The 23,662-nt window shown below is 43.7% G+C and overlaps 1 protein-coding gene across 1 annotated transcript in view; it reads left to right on the top strand.

Annotated features, from left to right (window-relative positions):
- Positions 1-21,579, top strand: part of NUP188 (nucleoporin 188) — a 39,875-nt gene extending 18,296 nt beyond the window's left edge. Inside the window, exons 12-44 of the mRNA XM_075259952.1 lie at positions 3,911-4,000; positions 4,261-4,326; positions 4,939-5,058; positions 5,709-5,835; positions 6,221-6,376; positions 6,466-6,592; positions 6,667-6,754; positions 8,620-8,690; positions 8,788-8,899; positions 9,211-9,331; positions 10,336-10,402; positions 10,496-10,621; positions 10,709-10,842; positions 10,927-11,033; positions 11,908-12,111; positions 13,300-13,469; positions 13,554-13,623; positions 13,701-13,768; positions 14,176-14,368; positions 15,140-15,217; positions 15,320-15,405; positions 17,025-17,170; positions 17,820-18,001; positions 18,204-18,404; positions 18,510-18,602; positions 18,915-19,079; positions 19,162-19,299; positions 19,384-19,458; positions 19,549-19,752; positions 19,838-19,969; positions 20,308-20,381; positions 20,725-20,854; positions 20,944-21,579. Coding sequence (XP_075116053.1) covers positions 3,911-4,000; positions 4,261-4,326; positions 4,939-5,058; positions 5,709-5,835; positions 6,221-6,376; positions 6,466-6,592; positions 6,667-6,754; positions 8,620-8,690; positions 8,788-8,899; positions 9,211-9,331; positions 10,336-10,402; positions 10,496-10,621; positions 10,709-10,842; positions 10,927-11,033; positions 11,908-12,111; positions 13,300-13,469; positions 13,554-13,623; positions 13,701-13,768; positions 14,176-14,368; positions 15,140-15,217; positions 15,320-15,405; positions 17,025-17,170; positions 17,820-18,001; positions 18,204-18,404; positions 18,510-18,602; positions 18,915-19,079; positions 19,162-19,299; positions 19,384-19,458; positions 19,549-19,752; positions 19,838-19,969; positions 20,308-20,381; positions 20,725-20,854; positions 20,944-21,120 — 4,098 coding nt within the window. The 3' untranslated portion in view covers positions 21,121-21,579. The remainder of the gene's footprint in view (positions 1-3,910; positions 4,001-4,260; positions 4,327-4,938; positions 5,059-5,708; positions 5,836-6,220; positions 6,377-6,465; positions 6,593-6,666; positions 6,755-8,619; positions 8,691-8,787; positions 8,900-9,210; positions 9,332-10,335; positions 10,403-10,495; positions 10,622-10,708; positions 10,843-10,926; positions 11,034-11,907; positions 12,112-13,299; positions 13,470-13,553; positions 13,624-13,700; positions 13,769-14,175; positions 14,369-15,139; positions 15,218-15,319; positions 15,406-17,024; positions 17,171-17,819; positions 18,002-18,203; positions 18,405-18,509; positions 18,603-18,914; positions 19,080-19,161; positions 19,300-19,383; positions 19,459-19,548; positions 19,753-19,837; positions 19,970-20,307; positions 20,382-20,724; positions 20,855-20,943) is intronic.
- Positions 21,580-23,662: the final 2,083 nt, after the last annotated feature.

Here is a 23,662-nt window from a genome sequence, read left to right as displayed (position 1 = left end):
CAAGACTGTTGGGTAATAGGAGGAGAGGAGGCAGAGTCTGACTGGCTGCTGGACAATGTGCTGTAAGCGTTCTCTGACAGCCATTGCAAGACCTGTTCCTGGTTCTCGGGCCTACTAAGGTTTGTACCCTGCAGTTTAGTTAATGTGGCAAGCAACCCTGGCACTGTGGAGTGGCGCAATGCTTGCTGCCCCACAGGAGTAGGCACGGGACGCCCTGTGGCTTCACTGCTACCTTGCTCCCCAGAACCATTCCCCCGACCTCGCCCACGGCCTCGTCCACGTCCCTTTCCGGGAGCCTTGCGCATTTTGAATTCCTAGTTAGAAATTGGCACTGTATACCAGTAGTAAAAATTGTGGGTGCACGTAACCCCAATATATTCTTTGAATTCCCAGTCAGACACTGGCACTATATGGCAGTAGCAAGAAATGAGGGTATTTGTATTCCCAATATACTCTTTGAATTCCCAGTCAGACAATGGCACTGTATACCAGTAGTAAAAATTGTGGGTGCACGTAACCCCAATATATTCTTTGAATTACCAGTCAGAAACTGGCACTATATGGCAGTAGCAAGAAATGAGGGTATTTGTATTCCCAATATACTCTTTGAATTCCCAGTCAGACAATGGCACTGTATACCAGTAGTAAAAATTGTGGGTGCACGTAACCCCAATATATTCTTTGAATTACCAGTCAGAAACTGGCACTATATGGCAGTAGCAAGAAATGAGGGTATTTATAACCCCAATATATTCTTTGAATTCCCAGTCAGACAATGGCACTGTATACCAGTAGTAAAAATTGTGGGTGCACGTAACCCCAATATATTCTTTGAATTACCAGTCAGAAACTGGCACTATATGGCAGTAGCAAGAAATGAGGGTATTTGTATTCCCAATATACTCTTTGAATTCCCAGTCAGACAATGGCACTGTATACCAGTAGTAAAAATTGTGGGTGCACGTAACCCCAATATATTCTTTGAATTACCAGTCAGAAACTGGCACTATATGGCAGTAGCAAGAAATGAGGGTATTTATAACCCCAATATATTCTTTGAATTCCCAGTCAGACAATGGCACTGTATACCAGTAGTAAAAATTGTGGGTGCACGTAACCCCAATATATTCTTTGAATTCCCAGTCAGAAACTGGCACTATATGGCAGTAGCAAGAAATGAGGGTATTTGTATTCCCAATATACTCTTTGAATTCCCAGTCAGACAATGGCACTGTATACCAGTAGTAAAAATTGTGGGTGCACGTAACCCCAATATATTCTTTGAATTACCAGTCAGAAACTGGCACTATATGGCAGTAGCAAGAAATGAGGGTATTTATAACCCCAATATATTCTTTGAATTCCCAGTCAGACAATGGCACTGTATACCAGTAGTAAAAATTGTGGGTGCACGTAACCCCAATATATTCTTTGAATTCCCAGTCAGAAACTGGCACTATATGGCAGTAGCAAGAAATGAGGGTATTTGTATTCCCAATATACTCTTTGAATTCCCAGTCAGACAATGGCACTGTATACCAGTAGTAAAAATTGTGGGTGCACGTAACCCCAATATATTCTTTGAATTACCAGTCAGAAACTGGCACTATATGGCAGTAGCAAGAAATGAGGGAGGGTATTTATAACCCCAATATATTCTTTGAATTCCCAGTCAGACAATGGCACTGTATACCAGTAGTAAAAATTGTGGGTGCACGTAACCCCAATATATTCTTTGAATTCCCAGTCAGAAACTGGCACTATATGGCAGTAGCAAGAAATGAGGGTATTTATAACCCCAATATATTCTTTGAATTCCCAGTCAGACAATGGCACTGTATACCAGTAGTAAAAATTGTGGGTGCACGTAACCCCAATATATTCTTTGAATTCCCAGTCAGACACTGGCACTATATGGCAGTAGCAAGAAATGAGGGTATTTGTATTCCCAATATATTCTTTGAATTCCCAGTCAGACAATGGCACTGTATACCAGTAGTAAAAATTGTGGGTGCACGTAACCCCAATATATTCTTTGAATTCCCAGTCAGACACTGGCACTATATGGCAGTAGCAAGAAATGAGGGTATTTGTATTCCCAATATATTCTTTGAATTCCCAGTCAGACAATGGCACTGTATACCAGTAGTAAAAATTGTGGGTGCACGTAACCCCAATATATTCTTTGAATTACCAGTCAGAAACTGGCACTATATGGCAGTAGCAAGAAATGAGGGTATTTGTATTCCCAATATATTCTTTGAATTCCCAGTCAGACAATGGCACTGTATACCAGTAGTAAAAATTGTGGGTGCACGTAACCCCAATATATTCTTTGAATTCCCAGTCAGACACTGGCACTATATGGCAGTAGCAAGAAATGAGGGTATTTGTATTCCCAATATATTCTTTGAATTCCCAGTCAGACAATGGCACTGTATACCAGTAGTAAAAATTGTGGGTGCACGTAACCCCAATATATTCTTTGAATTCCCAGTCAGACACTGGCACTATATGGCAGTAGCAAGAAATGAGGGTATTTGTATTCCCAATATATTCTTTGAATTCCCAGTCAGACAATGGCACTGTATACCAGTAGTAAAAATTGTGGGTGCACGTAACCCCAATATATTCTTTGAATTACCAGTCAGAAACTGGCACTATATGGCAGTAGCAAGAAATGAGGGTATTTGTATTCCCAATATATTCTTTGAATTCCCAGTCAGACAATGGCACTGTATACCAGTAGTAAAAATTGTGGGTGCACGTAACCCCAATATATTCTTTGAATTCCCAGTCAGACACTGGCACTATATGGCAGTAGCAAGAAATGAGGGTATTTGTATTCCCAATATATTCTTTGAATTCCCAGTCAGACAATGGCACTGTATACCAGTAGTAAAAATTGTGGGTGTATATAGCCCCAATTCTATTGCTAGGGGACTTGCAGGGTATTTTTGGGGTGAAGGTGGGGGGGCACACCGTTGGAACGGGTATCGGGGTATATATCGGGTATACGGGAATACACTGACAGTGTATTCCATTCAGGATCCTGGGAAAGCTGGGTTGCGGCGATTGAGCCCGTCAGTGCCACGTTACACTGACAAGCTTCTCCCTGGAATTTAGCTCTTATAAGAGCTGTTGGTTGTCTTCTCCTTCCTATCCTAGCCTGTCCCTGCCTACCCAGAATCTAAGCCCTAGCTAGCTGGACGGAAACCTCCGTCCTCGGTGAATTGCAAGCTCAGAATGACGCGAACCTGGGCGGCGCTGTTCTTTTAAATTAGAGGTCACATGTTTTCGGCAGCCAATGGGTTTTGCCTACTTTTTTCAACGTCACCGGTGTCGTAGTTCCTGTCCCACCTACCCTGCGCTGTTATTGGAGCAAAAAAGGCGCCAGGGAAGGTGGGAGGGGAATCGAGTAATGGCGCACTTTACCACGCGGTGTTCGATTCGAACATGCCGAACAGCCTAATATCCGATCGAACATGAGTTCGATAGAACACTGTTCGCTCATCTCTAGTCTTGCCGAGTCACTGCAGCTTATTTGCCATTCACTTGAATGGGAGCTGAGCTGCAGTAATGGACACTACACAGTGTCTGATTCTGGTTCTGTCCAACAGCTACTGATCAATGGGGGTGCCAGTTTCAGACCCCAATGATCTCGTATTGATATTCTATCCTAGGGATAGGCCATCAGTATATGGTCTTAGACAAACCCCTTTAGTATTCTACTAGGAGTCATATAGAATCTGGTTGTAACCTGCATTCGTTCTGATTATTATTTGGCTTCCTATGTGGTTTATTATCTCAATACCCCTGAATATTATGCATTAGCCATCTGCTTTAGCACAGGGTTTTTGTAAATGACAGAATTATGACACCTTTTTTTAAAAAAAATTTATTATTGCAGTGTACAACCAGCACAGCATGTTTGTGCATCTACAGTCTGCTGTGTTTCGCCTTGACATCCATGGAGGAACGGACTCTGGGCAAACAGCAGGTAAAACTTCTAAGATCTATTGCAAGGATTATTGGTGCTGGCCTACCATGCATTGAAAGGACTAGTCAAAAGTGCACAGACATGTATAACAATCAATATCACAAGGGGGTCTGTGGGCCTTGGACAGTGTGGTTTCCACTTTTACTTTTAAAGCTCCATGTGAACAGTACCAATGTATAACTATATATAGATCTATATACATGTAATAATCCATGGTGTGTTGATCCTTTTAATAATTAATATTGTCGTCATCTCTTCAGGATATTATTGATACAGCTTGTCAAGTGCTGACCGCACCTAACCTCTCAGATCTCTTCTGGAATACAGTACGTATGCCCATTTGGACCTAGACAGTAGATTTATGCTGGGGATCCTACTCCATCTACCCACACCTTACACTAGTCAGGGCCTTATTAAGATTGGTGTAGAAAGTTTCCTAGTCAACCTCCTTTCACTTTGTAAAGTGTAGGTATGAGCATCTGGCAGTGGGGGGAGTGACTGAGCATTACTGTCCACCAGCAGTTAGCTATGTAGGTAGCGATGCATTGCTATACATTTTAAACAGCAGGTGGCGACATAGTATGCAACTAAATATTATACCTCTTCTTTGGTTCCCTTTATAATCCATGTAAATCACAAGCATTGTTAATTTGTGTTTATTTTACCATAAATATAGTCCATAAAAATCTCTGGAGTCTATCAGCGCTGCTTTCATTGGTGGGTTACATTTAGGATAACCAGGAACTAATAAAGTCAATATTCCTGTCTGGTTCTTGGATCTCCTCCAAGATGGATTTCGATCAGTCTTACTTGGCTGAGAATGCTTGGCCTATTGACTTCTTGTAGTAAATCTCTTGGAGTATATGTGCAGTAAAGTGGTGCTGCTGTAAAAACTGTTCAAATGAGTTTTCACTGGTAAATTCCTCATTTTCCTCTAGGATACGACCATAGGTCTTGGGATCTTACTAGACAGCGTGTGTACAATGTTCCCCTATCAGCTCGCTCCTCTACTCCAGTTGTTTACTGCTCTGGTGTCCAACAGATCCACAGCTAAAAAGGTAAAAAGGGCCACATTTTTTTTTTTTAGATTGTGAGTCTTAAAGGGAATGTCACTCTACAAATAGTTTTTTTTTTTTTTTTTTTAATTAGTGTAAATTGCTGTTATATATTTTTTTCTCTATTTTTATTTACTTTTTCACATATCAGGAAATATAAATACAAACAGCACCCCTGATAATTTTCAAGTTTAGCAGTGGTGAGCTGTATTATGTGTCACTGTGATTGCTTACATGGGAAGAATATGCAAATCTGTCTTCCATGATGTAATTAGAAAGACAGTGCCTCAGTCATGCAGCCCAATAGAGGGCGCTCCCTTTAACATTCAGCGCACTGAAACTAAAACTGCCTGTGTCCAAACCCATGAAAGGTCCTCTTTAAGAATGCCATCAGAGATCCTATCGAAGTTAGATATCATGTGTATGGTGCATTAACACAGTAGATAGATGATGCTCCCTCTAGTGGCCACCAGTAGAATATATGAATAATTTTTTATTTTTTATAATTTTCAGTATTTCCTGAAATGCGGAAACAGTACTTTAACAGTAATTTCGTTAATAAGGAATATTTGGATTTAGTTTTTTGGGTGACATGTTCCCTTTCTCTAAACTGTTGCACATGGTTGAATATTGTGTTGTGTGGTCTCTTTCAGGCCTATAGCTTCTTGGATAAGATGGCGTTTTACACCGAGCATTATAAGCACAAGCCTCATGATGTCATGTCGCACGATGATGAGACTCTTTGGAGGCGACAGAGTACTAAACTGCTCTATGCTTTAGGTAATGACCTGGGGGGGATTTTCAGAATCTGCACCAAAATCTAAATCCACAATCTGCTTCAAAATCCTAAAGCAGAAATGTTCTGCCTGACAAATTCAGCATCACCCAGCTCATATAGCTCTCACTGATGTCCATAATAAATCTGTTTACAGCACAGTCTTTTATCTAGTGCAGACCGTAGGCAGCTAATATTATATCATTTAAAGGGGTTTGTCCTTACAGACCCTTATCCCTTTATATACAGAAGAATGAAAGCCCAAAATTCCCCTCGGAGCCTATCTGTGAATGAAGCAGCAGTGCACTTGTGGATCCCTCAGATCTTTTCTTTCGCACAGTTTATGTGGGGGGTATTTAGTCGTGTTTTATTTTATTGCTTCTATTTTAGGACTGGGCCAGACCAATCTGCGTATACCACAGGGGACAGTTGGTCAAGTGATATCTGATGAACGCGGGTTCTTTGTGCGCTGGGAATACTCATACAGTAGCTGGACACTCTTCACCTGCGAGGTTGAGATGCTTCTTCATGTTGTGTCCACAGCTGGTGAGAAACGCACAGTCTCATCCCACCCATGTGAATTGTATTAACATTCGACTCATTGCCTCCATCTTTTCCATTCTGCTTTTCTTCAGATGTTATACTGCATTGTCACAGAGTGAAGCCCATCATTGACCTTGTGCACAAAGTCATTACTACAGACCTGACCATCGCAGACTATCTGCTGCCCATCACCTCTCGGATTTATCTTCTCTTGCAGAGGTAGGAGAGGGGAGGTGCTGCTGCAGTGTGAGCTATTTCACTAGACATGGGTAGTCATTGCACTTTCTTTTCAGGTTAACAACCGTCATGAATCCTCCGATGGATTTCATAGCCTCCTGTGTGAACTGCCTGACTATATTAGCTACACGAATTCCGGGAAAGGTGCGGAAAGTTTAAAGGGAGCTTTTGATTTTAGATTTTTTTTTGTTGGTATTTTTATTGTTATTGTTTCTCGCTTATTTCACTGGGGGACTCTGCACCATGCGTATAGACCCGGCCACTAGGAGGCTGACAATAGGAGAAAGAAAAGTTTTCAGCTCTGCCTCATGGTCTATTCCATCTTACAGACGATGTACAAAGCCAGTTTAAACCTAGTGTTATTTCACCTCAGAAAGAGGTTGTTTTTTTTCCTCTTTTACTTCCTACATTGGGTTGTTTTTTTTGTTTGTTTTTTCCTGTGCTGACTTACTCTTCTCATCCTCCTGGAGACCCAGAACCTGGGATCCTTCTGCCTAAGGTGATTTCCTCCTTTCACATTAATGAGGACATAGTCTTACCATCCTTTTGTCCTGATCCCAAGCATCCTTGTGAGCGTTCTCTTCACTTCCTGGATGTTGTCTGGGTATTTCGGGTCTACTTGTCTCTTACTGACCCTTTCCGGTGCTCTGGTGCCTTGTTTGTGCTCCCCTGCTTCCAAGGCTTCCATCTCCAGATGGATCTGGTCTATGATTAAGGAGTCCTATCGGCTTAAGGGTAAGGACCTGCTTTTCCGTGTGAAGATTCACTCCACTAGGGCTGTCAGTGCCTCCTGGGCCTTTTGGCATCAGGCTTCTGCCACCCAGGTCTGCTAGGCTGCCACCTGGACTTCCATTCATACTTTCACTAAGTTTTATCAGATCCATTGTGAGGCTGATGCCACCTTGGGTTGTAAGGTTCTGCAAGAGGCTAGGTTGTTCACATAGTTGTATGTTTCCCACCCTCTGGGACTGCTTTAGGAAATCCCGTGGTGCTGTTTTCCCCAGTGAAACAAGTGAGAAAATGGGATTTTCTATATTCACCGTAAAATCCTTTTCTCATATTCACTGGGGGACACAGTTGCCACCCTGTTTATTTCCTTATAGTTGTTTCTGCCCAGGGTTTATTTGTTCTTCCCGGGATCAGGACCTGTTGGTGGTTGTTGGTTGCGTGTTCTTTTTTTCTTCTGTGTGTCTCTCCTACTGCTGCGGTACAAACTGGCTTAGTACACTGTATGTGAGAGGGTATAGACTATGAGGCGGAGCTGAAAGCTTTTCGTTCTCCTAGTGCCCGCCTCCTAGTTGCCGAGTCTATACCCATGGTGCAGTGACCCCCATTGAATATAATGAGAAAAGGATTTTACAGTGAGTAAAAATAATCCCATTTTTTCATATCAAGAAATATTGAAAATACTAAAATTTTAATATTTTCCGTTGATGGCCACTAGAGGAAGTGTAACTTGTGCACTGTCAACACACAGATGATGTTAGCTGCCAAAATACTTTTGACATCATGAAAGGTCCATAACAAATCACAGTCCTGCATAACACGGATCTCCATTGTTACACTTAAAGCTTCTAAAGATCGAAGTGGTTACTACAGCTATCTTAGCTATCTACAGCTTATTAACTACTTTTTCTAAGCTTTGGTGTAGCAGTGTAGAGCTGTATATATGTCATTGCTGCTGCTGAAGGACCTATGATGACATCTTCAGAGGTCCTTAGGCACCTAGATATGCAGATGCATAGGAGATGGAGTTGCCTCCTGTCTTATCCTATGGGATGTGTACAATTTACGCAGTAGACAGCAGATACTCGCTCTAGTGGCTGAAAGTGGTGAATGTTGTTTTATTTTAATATTTCTGAATATATGAAAAAAATAAAATAAAATTAATGACCAATTACTTTCATGAATTTGCTTTTTGGGTAACACGTTCCCTTCAAGTCCTAAATGTTTAAGTGCCAAAATTTTGCTACAGATTTATCAATGACGTGTTCTCATGAATATTCCAGGTTTGGAACGATTTGCACCATACAGGATTTCTGCCCTTTGCTGCTAGTACTTCGTCTGGTCACATTATCAGGTACTGTCATGACCCCTGGCTTCTCTGTAACCTCTTACATGCTGTGTATTCTCATTTACATTTTGTGAGTGTTTTTCTTTTTTGCTTCTGTATGCAGCACTGAAAACATGAATGCTGGAGGGTACGGGACCCTGCTGGGGATTGAGCAGTCCCACGGGGAATATAACGTCACAATCTCATTTCTCCGCCTTGTTACCACGTTAGTCAAGGTATGATTTAAAAGAAGAAAAAAAAAGTTATCCTGGATAATCCTTTTAAGTCTGTCTTGTGTCTAGAGTACGTAAGCAGAGCTATGCAAGTTCATGGTAACCGACTGCAAACAAACCCTGTGTAGTCTGATCCCCTTCTAACTTTTGTTTGCCCCTACTACTTCATAACCTTCAGTAAAATGTAGGGTACAAATAGACTTGAGTGTGACTATGGAGTCAGAGTACACAGCTGCTTTGTAGTCTGCTGCCATGGAGAAGCAGAAGCATCAATGTCGTTCATGCTGCAATTGTAATTTTTTGTTTATTTCCAGAGTCAGGTGGGCAGTATGCATAGCCAAGGTCTAGTGCCCTGTATTCTATTTGTGTTGCGAGAAATGCTTCCGAATTACCACAGGTGGCGCTACAACTCTCATGGTGTAAGAGAAAACCTTGGTATGTGATGGTGTCTCTTTCTTATATAATGTCATCAGATAAATTTGAAGGGATTTTCATAGTAATGCAGCCCTTGTCCATATGTCATAGAGGAAGTGTCCCCTTTACTGCAGAAACCTATACAGTGGCGTTGAAAAGCATTCAGCCATACTTTGTATTGCATTTCAGCCCATTCACCTGAAAAGGGCATATTAGTTGTTGTTCCTTACATGGGTTGTACCATGGATACCCCCACAGTCTCAAAAAATGGGATTGAATTGAGTGGAGAGTGGCGATAGCCATGGACTGTACTTCTCTTCAGCATAGAGATAAAGTGACAGCTCACCTTTATGACCAGCACTGTATTAAAATAGGGGCGAAAGGGTCCCATGTACTTGTGAGAGTTTCAACAGTCAGACCCTCATTGATAACTTAAGCTAGCCATACAGTTTAATGGGGTTATCCAGGCAGGTAGGCTGCAGAAGCGATACCCTCCTATGCCTGATCCCCTGTTCCATTGTGTGTCTGCATTGACAGGGCAGTGAAGTTCATCAGGTGACCACTGCGGCTATCACTGGTCACATGTTGGGTAGCTGTGACATATTAGCAGGGCCTTAACCAATACCCAACGTTTGACTGTTGAGGCCAGTGACTTGTCATGGTGGTCATATGAACCACTTCATTTATGGGATTTACTGGTATACCCAACCATGCAATGGACGACTGAGGAGAATATTGCTTCTTTTTTTTTTTTTTATTTAACTCCCTTCCCCCTGGGTTGTCCAGTTTTTGCAAAATGGTGTTTTGGTAATGGCTATTTTTCCTCAACCGTCCTCCCCCATACACATGCACATGACTCGGCAAGGCGCACTTGAATCTTCATCCATCATTGAGGGAGAGTTGGGCACTGTATACATGAAATAATCAGCTCAACCCTGTTTTGACTTTGGGATTCTTTGTATATGGATGGCTTAGTTGCTTTCCTCTTTGTAATGTCTGACTCTGGGACCGTCCTCTCTTATCAGGATACCTGATCTTGAATCTCATACATGCCATTCTCAACCTCTGCCCAGAGCTGGATGCACAGAACAGGTAAGTGTTGCGATGTCCTGTCACTTCTTCCTATTCTGATGAAGTCAATATCCTTATACAAATGTACTTATCCTTCCCAAATATCACCTACAGCCCCCTAAATATGCAGAGCTTGTGCATCTTTAGTCTGACAAACACTGAGGCAGGCCAGGCCGTCATAAATATCATGGGAATCGGCGTGGATACGATCAATGTGGTCATGGCCTCTCAGGCCGGGAGGTGAGTGGAGAGGTTGCTCATGGTTTATTGGTGTGACTTGCAGATATGCCTTTACTCACCTATGTTACCATCTTCTACCCATCTCAGCAGCGGCACAGAAGGACAAGGCCAGATGTTAATCCAGACGGTTAAATTGGCCTTTTCCATAACCAATAATGTCATCAGGTTGAAGCCGCCATCTAGTGGTGTATCCCCCTTGGAGCAGGCGCTTACACAGCATGGTATGTGTTATATTTCCATATCATGTATCAATGATGTCATTGGTGGCCTTTTTGTTCTCTGACCTGTATCTTTCCTATCACCAGGAGCTCATGGGAACAACCTCATTGCCGTCCTGGCGAAATATATTTACCATAAATATGATGCATCCTTGCCGCGGCTGGCAATACAACTGCTGAAGCGTCTGGCTACGGTAAGTGGATTTATTTTGCTAGATTTCTTGTTTGCTTGCACATTTTCTGATATTCTTGAAGGACTTCTGTACTGATCTAGTTAGTTCAGATGGTATTTGTAAAGAAATATTCAGAGGGATACTGGAAAACTAAATTTTCACAAAACATTGTCCCTGCTTTGCTCCAGATGCCCCTTTGTGGAAATCTAGGATATTCATGCCATCTGACCCAGCTCTTCTTTCTGCAATGCTTGGGTTAGACAGCAGTGATGGCGCCTTGCACCTCCCTGCCTCATGCTACAGTGCGAGGGTTGTTGAGCTTTACATTATCACATTTGGTTGCTTTAATGGTTCTCTGGGATATCTATAGATGGCGTATACATGGAATGTGATGAGTAGGAGTTTAGATCTCAGACCGCCAGCCTCCTGCTGATGCAAATGATGGGTTGGCATCACTCAGAGATGCCAATGTCTGTACAAGTGTGTCTATCCCTGGTACTGCATTGTAGAAGCCGCAGAGCTCCAATGAGTGGCGCTACCACTTTAATCTGTGTACTGATGGTTGGACTCCCAAAACATCATACAATCTAAGAATAAGCCATGATATAACAAGTGGCAGCAAGGTCCCCCTGAGTACAGACTTTGTGGAATCGGTCTGTTCAAAGAATCCCTATGGGTATATTCATATGCAGCAAATTTGTTGCGCAAATGTCTGTAACTATGTTATTGATCTCAATGGCCATAAAGCCCCTTTCAAATGAATAGCATTTTCAGTTACAGGGAGTTCTGCAACGTATCTGCTACATGTGAATTTACTCTGGCTACATCAAGGGCCAGAAAGAAAAGATGGCTGAGATCATTCTTGCATCTTAACATTTTATATTGGTTGGTGTAGGTGGCCCCCATGTCTGTGTATGCCTGTCTGGGAAGTGATGCAGCTGCTATCCGGGACGCCTTTCTGAACCGCCTGCAGTGCAGCATAGAAGACATGCAGATAAAAGTCATGATCCTGGAATTCCTCACAGTCGCTGTAGAGACCCAGCCAGGGCTCATCGAACTCTTCCTCAATCTTGAGGTGAAGGACACCAATGGAACAAAGGTAAGAAATGTTTGTAGTCAGATCACAGATTCCTTATAAATCCATGAACAAAGCCTGTGTATGAATTGGAGCTCCGACATGGCCCCATAGTTTGCTATAAATGCCATATTATGTATTCATACATCGCTGATCCAGTACAGCCTTATGTGTGAGGCCTAAAGGTAAACCTAAAAGATATAATATTACAAGTTATAAAATGTTTCATATTTTCCACTGTTGGCCGCTAGAGGGGGCATAATACCTGTGCTATGTCAATGCACCACACAGTACACAAATGATTTCTAGTTGTGAAAGGACCTATGACTTGCATCTTCAGGCATTCTGAGGTTGGGGTCACATCTGCCCCAGAGTCTCATTGGAGTTTTTGTTGCAAAAACCACTGAAATTCGGTGGGGAGAAAAGTTCTGCATGGATGACTTTTTTCTCTGCCAACTGCTTTGAGTTTTGAAATGGCTGACACCATTATGGTCAATGGAGTCCACCAGTGTCCATGTGTAACTGTTTTAGTGGTTTTGAGTTCCCTGGTGGATCCGAATGATGGAGACAGAGTTACTAGTGTGATACATAGTACAGATCTCTCCTTGAAGCTTACGGTATAAAAAGCAAAAAAAAAAGTCTGTACTTATTAACTGCTTTTTAATAAGCTTTAGTGCAGCAGTGCAGAGCTTTGTATGTGTCACTGCTGCTGCTAAAGGACCCATGATATTGTTATTACGCTAACTCTGCTATAGGCTGTGTACATTGACACACTACAGAGACAATGTTCCCTCTAGTAGCCAACAGTGGAAATAGTAAAAATTTTCAGAATCTTCCAAAATGTGAAAAATAATTTTATTTGCTTTATGTTGACACATTCCCTTTAACTTCCTCCTGCTTACACAAGCTGCATTTTGTTACAATGTGTCAGTGCAGCTAGGAGTTTTCAGCCTGTATTCTGGCAGGTTTGCCTACACTGATACATTGTAACAAGAGCAGCAGCTGTAAGAGCAGGTCTAGATTAGGACAAGACCTCTGTTTCTGGATGCAAACGTGAGTGTTTCCATTCAATAAACAGCAACCAGAGATCTTGGAAAGAAGGAAGAAAGTTTCAGAATTCAGTGTGTAGTGGTAGAGCTTTATGAATAGAAGACCAGACCCATGAAATGTTCTTTATATTGATGTGTCCCCTCTGTTCTGTATGTCACACAGGAGTACAGTCTGGGGCAGTGGAGCTGTCTGCAGGTTGTCCTGGACTTGATAGACCTCCAGCAGTCTGACCGTTTTTGGTGCACACCTCAGCTACACCGCTCTGCCATTGCTTTTCTGCATGCCTTGTGGCAGGATCGTCGTGACAGTGCCATGACCGTCCTAAGAACTAAGTGAGTTATACAGTATTGTATCAGGTGTTTGCAATGGAAGAAGATAGATGAATGGCACTGACAGTCTTCATTCTTTTCCACCAGGCCAAATTTTTGGGAGAACCTGACAGCTCCCCTCTTTGGGACACTTGTGTCCCCCTCGGAGTCTTCAGATGTGAGTGCATTACAATACTGTATTGTGTATAGTGATGTGATAGGCTCCGGACTGACAGATCTGCTATGTCTTTACAGCTGAGTGTGCTGGAGACCTGCGCCTTCATCATGAGAATAATCTGCCTGGAGATTTACTACTCTGTTCAGTAAGTCATCTTGGTGCTATGGAAAATGGGGGTTTTCCAGGATGTCCATATCGATGACCTAACCTTAGGATAGGTCATCAGTATGTGAGTTGGGGTCCAACACCTGGAGACCCCCCCAAAGATCAGCTGTTTGAAGAGACTGCAGACTGAGTGTGTCGTCATCACATGATTCAGCAACAACTCGTTCCCATTCAAGTGAAATAGACTGAGCTACAATACCAAGCACCTCCACTACACCACTTACGTCACTGTGCTTGGTATTGAGTAAAGAAGCTCCAGCACTCATTTGAATGCTGTAGCCTCTTCAGTGAGCTGATCTTTGAGGTCCTGGGTCTCAGACCCCCACCAATCACATATTGGTGACCTATCCTATCCTTTCTTACTAATCCTGTGCCGTCCTTGTTCAGGGGATCTCTGGACAAGTCTTTGAAGAGCATACTGGAGAAGTTCTCCAAGGACGACCGCTTCACCTACTGGTCAGACTACATGCATTCACTAGTACAGCGCGTTGCAGAGACGGAAGGCAGCTGTAGCTCACTCACTGAGTACCAGATGCTGCTGTCAGCCTGGCGTATACTGCTCATCATTTCCACACATTATGTATGTATATGGATGCCATTAGATTTAGTTACTGCCTGTAGTTCATTTAAGAGGAGGTGGGGCCTTGTGCCCTGTTAGGCCATATGGGTGTCATAGAGGGCCGAGTTCTGGTGCACTTAGAGGGATTTGCCGGGTGAAAATATTGATGAACTATCATTAGGTCCAACAGCTGGGACTCCAACAGATCAACAGCTGTTCTCCAGTGAGTTCCACTTCACAGTCCAGTGATGTCCTGTCTGTCTGTCACATGGTCTGTTTACAGTTTAGTCACATTTGAGTGAATGGAGCCGCAGTACCAACTAGAGTCACTATACAATTTACGGCGCTGGTCTTGGTAAGTAGTGAAAAATTAATATCATAGTCCAGGACAGCCCCTTTAAGCTGTGTGACTCCTGTAAGTAGATCTGTCAGATCTTGTATCCTCCTTGTATGTAACCAGCATGCTCCATTCACTTCTATGGTAATTCAAAGAAGAGCAAAGTCAGTGTGCATGCTGGGAGTTATAGTTTGATGACAGCTGGAGTGCCAAAGGTTGCTGACACTAGGGACCCTAGTGCCTAAGTAAACCCCCCTGTACTGGGTGACCCTGCCCTCCTCCCAACCACATTTAAGTAGCACAACTGGCATGAAATTGTAAAAAGGTGCCAATTTATTTTTCAGAAAATCATTAATTCCTATTTTTCAACTTTTTGACACTGAAAATCACTTATTTGTGGTGACTTTTATTCTGTGACTTTATCTCTGCTGGTTTTGTGCTTGCTTCCATGACAGGCAGATGTAATGCACTTGACAGGCAGCAAAGTAAAGCAGGGGCTATTCCAGGACATAATGTCAGGAACGGAGATCATGGTAACTATCTCGCTGGCAGATATGAGCCAGGCCCTAATGTTACAGTCACTGTATACATCAATATAAGACTGATATGGCTGGACGTAACGCAAGTCTCTGTAGTTCCAGGTCCCTGGCTCAGCTCCGTGTCTGCATCTCGGCTTCATGCTCTGTACATTGATGATGATTTTACTCCGACGCTGGAAGAAGTAAGTCTTCTGCGGAGAATTCTTAGCCATATTAGAAAAATACAGTAAATCTGATTAGAATATGCACAAACTCCTCAAGGGACGAAACCATCAGAGGAAGGGAACATAATGCTAAACTTTTAGCAAATGAAAAGGGTATTCTGACCCGCAGGTGCTTTATCAGACTGATGATCTATTCACAGGTTATTAGTATTTGATTGGGGGGGTCTGATGCTTGGGCCGCACACAAAACAGCTGATCCAGCTTTGCCTTGGAAATGGACATGACAGGGCTACAAGTAGCTCCGCTCCTATTCAAGTAATAGGAGCACCTACTGTGTGGCGCTGGGGTAATGCAGCTCTGCGATCATTGTTTAAATAGGAGTAGAGCTGATTCTGACCGTCAGAGGTAGCCAAATCAGCTGTTCAGCGTGGGCTCTCCATGTCAGACTCCCACCAGTTGGTTACTGATGACCTTTCAGCATCAAAAAACACCTAGGGGCCAGAAAATCCCTTTATATATTAACCCTCTCCTTTATCATAGCCACTAGACAAGGAGGATTTTACCCTGGGCCAACAGGAAATTGAATTTTAAAGGGGCTCTATCAGCAAAATCATACTGATAGAGCCCCACATATGCGTGAATAGCCTTTAAAAGGCTATCCAGGCACCGTAAATGTTATATTAAACTACCCCTCAGTTTTAAAATAATACCCTAAAAAAGAATCTTATCTACTTACCGAACGTGCACGGTGGGCGGGCATTCAGGGTGTGTCTTCATCTTCATCCACGCCTCTTCTTCCTCCGATGTCCTCGGGTCCCGTCCTCCTCCGGCGCTCGCGAACTGACATTGATTTAAAAAAAAAATGACCTGGGCGCATGCGCAGTAGCATGCGGCTTCTACTACTTCACATGCGCCCAGGCCAATTTTTTTTAATCAATGTCCATTCGCGAGCGCCGATGGAGGACGGGACCCGAAGACATCGGAGGAAGAAGAGGCGTGGATGAAGAAGACGGCGCACCCTGAATTGCCCGCCCAGCGTGCACGATCCGTAAGTAGATCAGATTCTTTTTTAGGGTATTATTTTAAAACGGGGGTTAGTGTAATATAACATTTACGGTGCCTGAATAGCCTTTTTAAAGGCTACTCACGCATATGTGGGGCTCTATCAGCATGATTTTGCTGATAGAGCCCCTTTAAAGGGTTTTCCAGGAGTTGGATTCCCAAGGATCAAATATTGAAGACCTAGCTTTAGGATTTTAGAAACCTAAACCCCTCCTCTCTCCCAGATTGCCAAGGAATGGAATATTACCCCAGACCACAGGGGGATAAAATGTCATTTCTACTATCCTGGGCCACTGGAGCTCGAAGCCTAACCCATCCACTGCCTTACTTAAAAACATGAGACGTCGGCCAAACCCTTCAATTTTGGCAGGATTGGCTAATGTGTATGGGGGACCTTCTCAATCTCGCCAGCAACAGATGTCTGGGGAGATGGGTTTCAATACATCTGATCCGTTAGCTTACCCGCTATAGGGCAGCATACACACCTCCTTGTTAGAACTAATTCCCAGCATCTAAGCATCAGCGCTCCATTTGCTGCAATTCTTGAATTTGACAGTATTTTCTGTTGCTGACAGTGAGCTCAAGGCACCGGAGGACATCCTGAAATCTCTGGCGAGAATCCTCGAGGGCGTCCTGCAGGCTGATAAACAGCAGATGGACAAGGCTAAAGCCCGAGTTTTCTCATCCCTGATCTGCGTTTTAGAGATGAAACAGATGAAAGGTAAGGGAAGTGTGAAATGTACTACATGCATCAGATTGCCATGGAAAAAATCCTCAGATCTGCCTCCTGTTGTCTTTAATGGGCGGTGGTGACCGACTCTCAGTATACAGCCCCCTGGTAGAAAGCCCGAGGCTCAGCCTTGAGTTTCTGCTACAGATTACATGACAAGAGTAAATGTCTGATTTTTTTTTTTCTTTCCTCTGAGTATATTACACCATGTGAACATATCCTAAAGGGGTGGTACAACTATTAGATATGATAGCACATCACAATACACCATCACTTTAATTACCAAATAAATGGGGCTGATGGCGCTGTAACTGCTAAGCAGTGAAGAGACAATAGGAACCCCTTTCAACCTGTGCAGCTCTGTGGTGGTGGGTAGCATCAGTCCAAAACTTAAAGTAGATCTGTCAGGTCTTGTATCCTTCCTGCATGAGCACAACATGGGATATGACCCTTATCAACCCGGACCAGGTTATGGTCAATCATCTCTAAGTTGTTGTGGGTGGAGCTAAAGAATGCCAATAGCATGTTTCAAATGAATGAGATTGAGCTGCAATACCTGACATGCCCACAGACAAGAATGGCGCCATTTGAGGAGTGTGATTGTTTCTGTCACTTGTTGCAATGTTATTTTTCTGTGCAGCCAGCAGTATTCCTCAGTACCAGCAGCTGGTCCTCAGTGTATGTGAGACACTGCAGGATGAGGTGATGTCACTTATAGATGAGACGCGCCACGGACTGACAGCTGGAGATGGAGCAGAGGACAAGGACAGTATGGAGACTGATGATATGCCCAGAGCTAGGCACAAAGACCAGCGTGACACGGTGAGCAGAAAGTCCATTGTAAAACACAGTAACCCCTATATATGAAAAGTGGTGCAGACACTAAAGGCGGCACCTATTGTGGATCCACTGCCAGGCCTATCGCCATAGGCCACACATACTGTACTTGGGTTACTCATAGAATTGCCCTGTTGTGGTCGGAAGTCATTTTGAGGCTAGCAAGTTACGTCTTATCTTTGTAAAGGTTTGCGTGCTGGCATTACACTTGGCAAAAGAACTGTGCCAGGCTGACGAAGATGGAGACCAGTGGATACAAGTCATCAGGCAGCTGCCCGTGCTGCCCATGCTTTTCAACACCCTGGAGATCAGCCTCAGGGGCAAACAGAACCTCCATTTTTGTGAAGCTTCTTTCCACCTGTTGTTCACATTGGCCAAAACACACCAGGTGAGTCTATTTATGGGCCGGACATTCTGGATGGGGAAACCCTTTAAGTGTAGCAGGTACAACGTGACAATTGATATTGAATAACTTTTCTTTTCCTTCCTACAGGGTGCTGCGGCCATAGCAGGTGCTGGCATCACCCAGAGCATGTGCTTACCTCTGCTGAGTGTTTACCAGCTGAGTACCAATGGTGGGAGCACGGTGAGAGATTATGTGTAGTTCATCACATATACAATAGTTTAAAGGGTAGCAAAAGACTATGGTATTGAGCTCCACTTCCTCTATTCAGGCCAGTGACATCACTTCTCTTGGTTACATGGCCATGCCATAGCTCAGTCCCATTCAAATGAATGGGGCTGAGCTGTAGCACCAACCACAGCTACTATACAGTGTATGGCGCTGTGAGGAGCCCACAGCAATGAATATCGTAGTCCTGGATAAACCCTTTAAATCAAGACGATGATTTTAGTAGCTAGTCACTTAGTTTTTGGGGGGTTTTTGTATCCGTCTTAGGTGCAGCCACCACTCTCCTCCCGTAAAGCTGTTGATGCCCCTTCTTGGCCAGGTGTCTACCGACTGACTGTATCTCTTATGGAAAGGCTGCTGAAAACCCTGCGATACAATTTCCTTACAGATGCCTTAGACTTTGTAGGAGTTCACCAGGAGAGGATATTACAGGTAAGGCCTGTCACCTCACTGTTGTGGTGTGTACGAGTATGTGCAGGTAACTGTGTAGTGAGTGCTCTCTGTGTGTCTGCAGTGCCTGAGCGCAGTGCGCACTGTGCAGAGCTTATCCTGTCTGGAGGAGGCAGATCACACTGTCGGCTTCTTACTGCAACTCTCCAACTTCACCAAAGAATGGCACTTCCATCTGCCGCAGTTAATGAAGGATATTCAGGTGAGGACTGTAGGGGTGACCTGACCAATATGGGTGACATAAAGCTGGATATATAGCAACTTACCATCCTGTCGCTTCACACAGGTCAGTTTATGTTACTTGTGCCAATCCTGCACGTCTCTTCTGTACAGCCGCAAGATGCTACAACATTACCTACAGGTGAGCGCCCGCACTCTGACCATTGTAACTTCACATTGGGCTTGGGTGGTAAATCTTCCCATATTGATTGTCTTTCTGCAACATCCTCAGATTAAAAGTGGTGAAGACATGACATCCGGTTCAGCATCTCGTGGTCAGCGCACTCCCCAAACCCCATCCAAGCAGCCAAAACCAGAAACTGAGGCCTTGGAGCTGAGAGCTCTTCGCTCTGTCCAGCACAGCCTGCTTAAGATCCTCAGTAAGACCCTAGCGGCATTGCGAGCGTTCACCCCGGATCTCTGCCAGATACTTCAGGTTTGTTATTGACATTGCTCAGTCCTAAAGTGAGTATGATGGTTGGCCTGTCAGAAAATAACATGGGCTTTCCTTTCTTTTTCAGCCTCTGGACTTGGCCCAGTATCAGCTGCTCTTGGCCTTGAACTTCAGCACTCCAGCATTTGATGCAGATGTTGCGCCATCATTTGGCACGTTCCTGGCGACTGTAAATGTGATGCTGAACATGCTTGGAGAGGTGAGGGGGCTGAACATGGATACTATAAAAGCACCAAAGAGTTTCTGAACATAAACTTGGATGTTGTGCATTCACCTAAAACTGATGTGTCAGAAGTTTTCATTGGTAGGCTTTGACTACCGAGACCTCAAAGTATTGAGGACAAAGGGGCTCCCATGTGTCACTTTGGCCCTGGTGGGTTTCCTTTGGACAGCTGTAGCCTCACTGATAAAAACTTCTGACCTGTCCTCTTGCAAAAGGAGTCGTCTCAATTTAGAAAATTATACTATCTGTGTGGGTCTCAATCTTTTGACCCCCAACAATCATGCATCATTCTTTTCTTATCTTTAAATCTACAGATGGATAAGAAGAAAGATCCTCCTTTTCCATCTGCTGCACCAGCAAGTCCTTCAGAGGAAAGCAAGAACCTCAAGTAAGTGGCAAAAAGTGTATGATCTCCGTCCAGACCCCCGGGAAAGAGAGATAAACCACCCCCAGCCCCGGAGTTGTTCAGTTCTGATCAGAAGGTCTCTTAATATAGTATACTAAATACACAACCCTGGCTCCTAATCTATGTGCCTTTGATGGTGGGAGTCTGAGGGGAGGGTTGTGCATGTAGCAAGGAGCAACGTAGCCAAGGTCATCCTTATCTTCTGCTTGTATAAAAGCAGAAGGTAGAGATTACATTGGCTATGTTGCGCTGCTGATTAGGGCAAAAGCCATGAGTGAGCCATTGCTGAGTATTTATGATTTAGTGCCACTCTTATACTCCCCAGGCCTCTGCTGCTGTTTATCATCGAGAACTGTTTTTACCTGTCCATCTCCCAAGCGGTGCGGTACCTGCGGGACCCATCAGTGCACCCCCGGGACAAGCAGCGCATGAAACAGGAGCTCGGCTCTGAACTGGTATGCATCCTGATCTCTGCAGGCCTTCATTGTGTACACTTACTACACCTTTCTTCGCCAGTTAATGTTGTGATCCATTTTCCCCTCAGAGCACCCTCCTCTCCAGTCTGAATCGCTACACCAGGCGCGGGGTCCCATCTTCTCCTGCTGCAGGTGTCCTACCTTCACCTCAACCTAAAGCTGGAATTTCTACTAAGGTAGCCCCGGAGGCGCAGGAGCCCATAATCCAGCTGGTCCAGGCCTTTATAAGGCACGTACAAAGATAAGATGACTGAACTTTACTCCCAGGGTGGGATTTGGTAAAGGACTGTACATAATAACCACCATCGGCAGTCATGGACTATAATAAACATTCTTAAAGGTACACCTCATCCATGAAACATGTGTAACACCAGATATTGCCAGTAATGATGAAGGAAACAAGGGATCATGGTGGGAGCAGGCCGCTCACGCTGCTACATCTCCATACGTGGGGTGCATGTGCTTTAATGCCACCCAGTGCTACTGTGACTCTATTAGCACGCATGCAGCGCTCAATATCATTTGCCTGTATGTTCCACCCTCGTTTTTGTACTGTTACTTTATTATTTTCTCCTTGTATTTTTCACATTGTATTTATACGGACAGTAAAAAGACGACATTTCCAGATATATGTGTGTGTACAGAGCAGTCCGGTCCACCACCATGCAGGAATGATAGAATTTATTAATATCTAATCAAACACAGACAGGAAAATGCAGACAAGCAATAAATAACACGCAGGAGTCAAATCAATGAAGCCGGACGATGGGGGTAGTGGTTAGAAAACAGGAAGCTGTCCGAATATACATTAGAAATAATTATCTTCCAGTAGCATGCAGATCCTGCGTCTCCTGAGAGCAACAAATCCTTCATAGATATGAAAAGCCACAATGTAATATAATAATGTATAAATAGGCTACAAATCTTACATTCAGAGAATAGTAGTGTATCTAAACAGTATGGCTGCACAGTCATAGGAGGACATTGCATCCTGGTTAAAGGTAATTAGTTCTAATGTCTTTCCAATACTGCCATTATTTTGTAGGACGTGTTCACACTGCCATACGTTTGGTGTCTGTTTTATCCATCTATCTCTTATACCTATAGATGAAGCAGACATAAGATACAGCGGTGTGATATTACAGTGTAGTGTGGGGTAGTCAGTATTAGGAAAGAGGTAACTGGGAATGTTATGAATTGCACCTGCTCCTTTTCACCAGATTTACCTTGCAGGATCCCCTATCAAAGGGCAGGATGAAGGGGAAGACACTGAGCTCAGGGGTATATGGTGTTCTATTCTTTCAGTCAGTATTTCATGGATAAATGCTACACAGACTGTTATAGAAAGAGTGAGAGTCCTGCTCGTCCCTCCCGCACACAGTCATAGACAGCTCAGTTTGTATACAGAGAGAGCTGTCTATTACTGTGTGGTGGTGGGACAAGCAAGACTCCTCAAAAAAGCCTGAGAGTCCTGCTCATACACAGGGACTGACAGCTGAATTTGTATGTACACAGGAGGAGCTGTCAGTCACCGTGTGGTCGGGGCAAGAAGGACTCTCACACTTCCTATAGGAGTCCTGGCAGCAGATTGTTACATACAAATACTGACTTCAGCATAAAACGCTATAGCTGTGCCTTTCCCTCTTCATTATATGTTGCTCTCAGAGAGGAGACCTGGCAGTCACACCATGGAATAAGTACACTTCAACCAATTTATTGCACCAATCAACTGATTAAACAAAAAAAAATATATCCAAACATGCAGGTCCTGTGCAAACCAATGAGTCCCAATGATTGCAGACTACAAATAAACCTTGTACAGACCCTTGTACATGACGGCAGGATCAGACGACACAAGGTTTGGCTGTAGTCTGTAACCACGGAGACAAAGTCTACATTGATGTTGTAGAGAGAGTAACTATGTTGGGTGAATCAGATCAACTGATGGTAGCAAAAGTCTCTGGATAGAATAGATTTTATCTGAAAAGCAAAGTGTTACAATAGTAAGTGTGTTGTGCCTTAAAGGGATCCTGTCAGGTGATTTTAGCTGCCCTATTTTGTGATACATACATACGTATATAGGATCTGGAGAAGAGTGAATCCTGACAGGAGAGGTGCTAAGCGTCCTACTTACTCCACCCTATAGCTCACTGAGTGTGTGCGCGGGGTAAGCAGGACTCTTACATTCTTTCCTAGGAGTTCTGACAAGATTTACTCTGCTGTAATCCTATAAATCAGAGCACAGCTTATTTCCTTCTATTATATAAACTCTCTATATTACTCTGTTTTTCTCAATCCATCATCTCCTACACGGATAGGACAGCCAAGGTCACCTGACCGATTCGCTTTACACTTCCTTCCCTCTGCATAGGTGACTTACCCACTTTTGGTAGAAGAGTACTGAAAACATATGGGAATGTGTCTATAGATGGCTTGTCTAGTGATTGTAGGTAACAATGAGGAGGATCATTTAGAGGCACAATGCGCCCTACCCCTCCTCTCTGCATAGTGGTGATAAAGTGATCTTAGTATCGGGACACTACGAGGTTTGGTATTGGACATTCCCAGCTCTGGCCCCATAGGACCCTCTTCCACCAGTGGGTGCTCATGAATGCGACTGGTACAAACAATACACATTTCAGGTTTGAAACAAGATTTTTGGGACAGACCTTGGGGTGGGGGTGGAGTACAATTCCCAGCGTGCCTTCCAGTGACATTGCTGGGGAGAAGGGGCTCATTGAAATCTATGACTTTAGTGCAAGCATGTTGGTCATGAAGGGGTCAGAT

The sequence above is a fragment of the Leptodactylus fuscus genome, chromosome 11 (assembly GCF_031893055.1).
Source record: "Leptodactylus fuscus isolate aLepFus1 chromosome 11, aLepFus1.hap2, whole genome shotgun sequence".
NCBI classification, from domain to species: domain Eukaryota; kingdom Metazoa; phylum Chordata; class Amphibia; order Anura; family Leptodactylidae; genus Leptodactylus; species Leptodactylus fuscus.
This window is presented reverse-complemented; position numbering and strand designations above follow the sequence as displayed.